The sequence below is a fragment of the Dipodomys spectabilis genome, unplaced genomic scaffold (assembly GCF_019054845.1).
Source record: "Dipodomys spectabilis isolate Male_0828 unplaced genomic scaffold, ASM1905484v1 ptg000227l, whole genome shotgun sequence".
Taxonomy (NCBI): Eukaryota; Metazoa; Chordata; class Mammalia; order Rodentia; family Heteromyidae; genus Dipodomys; species Dipodomys spectabilis.
Window position 1 is genome coordinate 2211562 of NW_024870904.1, and position 3897 is coordinate 2215458.

Below are 3897 nucleotides of genomic sequence, written 5' to 3' on the forward strand. Positions count from 1 at the left end.
TGCGTTTCCCACTACTGCATGAGCCACAACTCCATTTTGGCTTTTGTTTTGGGGTATATTCTGGGTTTCCGTGCCCAGGTTGGTTTCAAGCCTGCCTCTTCTGATCTTACCTCCTCAATAAAGGGTTACAAGTGTAAGCCTTTGGACCATTGCATGTCAAAAAGAAAAAGAAAAAGTTTCCACTCCAAGGGAAGTGTCATTTCTTTTTAAGGGAAACTTCAACTTCATTATATGTAACTCAAGAGCTAATTTTTTTCTCATTCTTTAAGGATTCTAATCAGTAGTTGGACAAAAGTTCTAAAATATGCTCCACTCACAGGCGACTGACTTCCCAGCCTTGGGGTTATTATTATAGGTAGATGTAGAGTCTAGATAGAATATACATTACTCCTGACAGTATGAACTGGAAACCAGTAGTTGAAAGTGTGTATTTGTAAGCCAAACTTGACACAGAGTTTAGTACATCAAGCTTGGAATCCTAGATACTCTGGATGCTGAAATCTGAAAATTTTGGTTTTAAGCCAGCAACTATAGAAAAATGACCATGAGACTCTTATCTCCAATTAATCATTCCAAAACTAGAAATGTAGCCAAGACTCAAACTAGTAGAATGCTAGCTTTGAGCAAAAGAGCTGAGTTCAAGCCACACAATGGACACAATAAACTCAAAGCTGAGGGAAACTCCACCATGGAGCTATTAAGAATAGAGAAACCATGGGCCTGGAAGATGGCTCAGGGGTAGAGCGATTGCCTTGTGTGCTTGAGACCCTGTGTTCGATTTCTAAGCACCACATAAGCAGGGGGAAAAAGCTGGAATTGGCATTGTGGCTCAAGTGATAGAGTGCTAGCCTTGTGCTTAAGAGCTGAGAGAGAGCTCCCAGGCCCAGAGTTCAGGCCCCAAAACTCAACCACCCCCCACACAAACAATTGAGAAACCAGATTTAGGAGCAACCTTGTGAACAGGATGTCTGCGACCTTACATTAATGATGACCCAGCAAGAGCAATAGTTCTCCACTATTTCTTATCCACAGGGCACTGTGTTCCTAAACCTGAATTGATTGTGAAGCTGGAGCAAGGTGCAGAACCATGGATAAGAGAAGCCTCAGACAAGAATTTCACAGGTCAGTTAAAGCATCTACAATGGTCATGGTGGGTCCAGAGCCCAGTTGGTCTGTTTATCTTGAGCTGTACAGAGCAATAGTATTCCTAGTTCCCCTGAATCATGTGTGGCAGAGAACTAGGTGATCCTTTGTCTCAAGGAATTTTCAATCCAGAATTCTCCTGGAGACAAACTGAGTTTGGTGTGCCAGTGTAGTTAATGTTAGCAATTCCCTTTTTCTGTAGAGAAGTCTTTCATAAAGAGAAAAAGACAATAAGAAATGTAGAAAGGAGATCTCATTTTCTTTTAAACTAGTATTATGCAGGTAGGAGGAAAATAGGAGTATGCTAGGGCTGCTATTCTCTGATTGGGACAATTTCTTATCAGTGGTGCTGGGCATAGAGGGAGATTCAGAATGGAAGCATTAAGAGTATGGAGATGAATTATTTGAGTAAATATTTCCTTGAGAAAAAAAGAAAAATCTGAAATTCCGAAAACATTATTTTGCATTGTGAAATGTCAGTACTACTTTCATAATTACTACATTGCAAAGAAAAGTATATATTCTGCATAAAGCAATGCTTTGATATTTGAAAATATAGTAACAGAAAGTGAGGAAATATCTTTACATTAAGGAATTTATGGATCTCATTTATGTTTTTGTTTATTTTTCTATTATTCATTTTAGATGTCCCAGAAATGGAGGATGTGATTAGCACCTGTCAGGAAAGTCACAATAAATATCTCTCTGAAGTAGCAGTCATGAATAGTAACCCAGGGGAGGAAAAAGTGAGACTTATAAGAAGTTTTCATTTGAGCTCCATACAGAAGTCAGAACTGATTAAGAATAATGGGAACTCCTTAGGGATGAGGATAGAAAAGGTCACTGGGTGTCAGCACATGGGTGTTTTCAGTGAACCTGGTAAGATGTGTGCTGCATATAGTCCTCATGTGTCTTCTGTAGTTGAAGAATGTAAAGAGTGTGAAAAGTCTTTCACTGAGAAGACATACCCTATTGTCCCTCAGAGAACACACACAGGAGAGAAACCTTATGAATGTAACATGTGTCGAAAGTCTTTCACCCAGAAATCAAAGCTTACTGTCCACCAGAGAACACACACAAAAGAGAAACCTTTTGAATGTAACATTTGTGGAAAATCTTTCACATGCAAGGCATATCTTACTAGACACCAGAGAATACACACAGGAGAGAAAATTTATGAATGTAACTTGTGTGGAAAGTCCTTCACCCGGAAGTCAACTCTCACTGTCCATCAGATAATACATATAGGAAAGAAACCTTTTGAATGTAACGTGTGTGGAAAGTCTTTCATCCAGAAATCAAAGCTTACTGTTCACCAGAGAACACATACAAAAGAGAAACCTTTTGAATGTAACGTTTGTGGAAAGTCTTTCTCCTGCAAGGCGTATCTGACTAGCCACCAGAGAACACACACAGGAGAGAAACCTTATGAATGTAATGTGTGTGGAAAGTCTTTCACCAAGATGGCATACCTTACTCTCCACCAGAGAACACACACAGGAGAGAAACCTTATGAATGTAACGTGTGTGGAAAGTCTTTCACCAAGAAATCAAAGCTTACTCTCCACCAGAGAACACACACAGGAGAGAGACCTTATGAATGTAACCTGTGTAGAAAGTGTTTCACCCAGAAATCACAGCTTACTAGCCACCAGAGAACACACACAAAAGAGAAACTTTTTGATTGTAACATTTGCGGAAAGTCTTTCGCCTGCAAGGAATATCTTACTAGCCACCAGAGAACACACACAGGAGAGAAAATTTATGAATGTAACTTTTGTGGAAAGTCCTTCACCTGGAATTCAACCCTCACTGTCCATCAGATAACACACACAGGAAAGAAACCTTATGAATATAATGTGTGTGGAAGGTCTTTCATCCAGAAATCAAAGCTTACAGTTCACCAGAGAACACACACAAAAGAGAATCCTTTTGAATGTACCATTTGTGGAAAGTCTTTCACCTGCAAGGCATATCTTAGTAGCCACCAGAGAACACACACAGGAAAGAAACCTTATGGATGTAACATGTGTGGAAAGTCTTTCACCAAGAAGTCATACCTTACTGGCCACCAGACAACACACACAAGAGAGAAACCTTATGAATGTAACATGTGTGGAAAGGCTTTCCCCTGGAAGTCAAGCCTCACTGTCCATCAGAAAACACACAGGAAAGAAAACTTATGAATGTCATATGTGTGGAAAGATTTTCAGCCAGAAGCTACACCTTACAGTCCACCAGAGAGCACACACAGGAGAGAAATTTTATGAATGTAAGCTATGTGGAAAGTCTTTTGACCAGAACTTACACCTTTCTGTCCATCAGAAAAAAACCCACCAGAGAGAAATGTTATGTATGTAGCAGGCATGGAAATTCTTTCACCTGGAAGGAACACCTTAACATCCATCACAGAACACAAGGAGAGAAACCTTATGAATGCAACCAGTGTGAAAAGACCTGGAGGTCACAGCTTAACACACATAAGTTGATTCACACAAATGAAATAACTTAGGATTGTACCAAATGGGGAAGTCTTTGATCTGTAAGTAAATTGAAATTGCAATACAGAACCAATACAGGATAGAGACCTTATGATAACAAAGAGGAGAAAAATCATATGTAGGAAAAATGGAAAGGTTTTCTAGAAAAAGTCATAACCCAGTTTACATCAGAGAACAGACACAGATGAGAAAATGCAAATATATCAAATGTGGAAAGTCCTTTGCCAAGTATTTATGGATCCAAGTTCATAGA

The 3897-nt window shown here is 39.4% G+C and overlaps 1 protein-coding gene across 1 annotated transcript; it reads left to right on the forward strand.

Annotated features, from left to right (window-relative positions):
- Nucleotides 1–2027: 2027 nt before the first annotated feature.
- On the forward strand, nucleotides 2028–3468 carry LOC122123307 (zinc finger protein OZF-like; the record flags this gene model as incomplete). Its single annotated transcript, XM_042697662.1, is given in 2 exon segments — nucleotides 2028–3298; nucleotides 3300–3468. Coding segments are annotated over 2 exon segments (1440 nt in total), but the record flags the coding sequence as incomplete, so codon positions are not given.
- Between the last annotated feature and the right edge of the window lie 429 nt (nucleotides 3469–3897).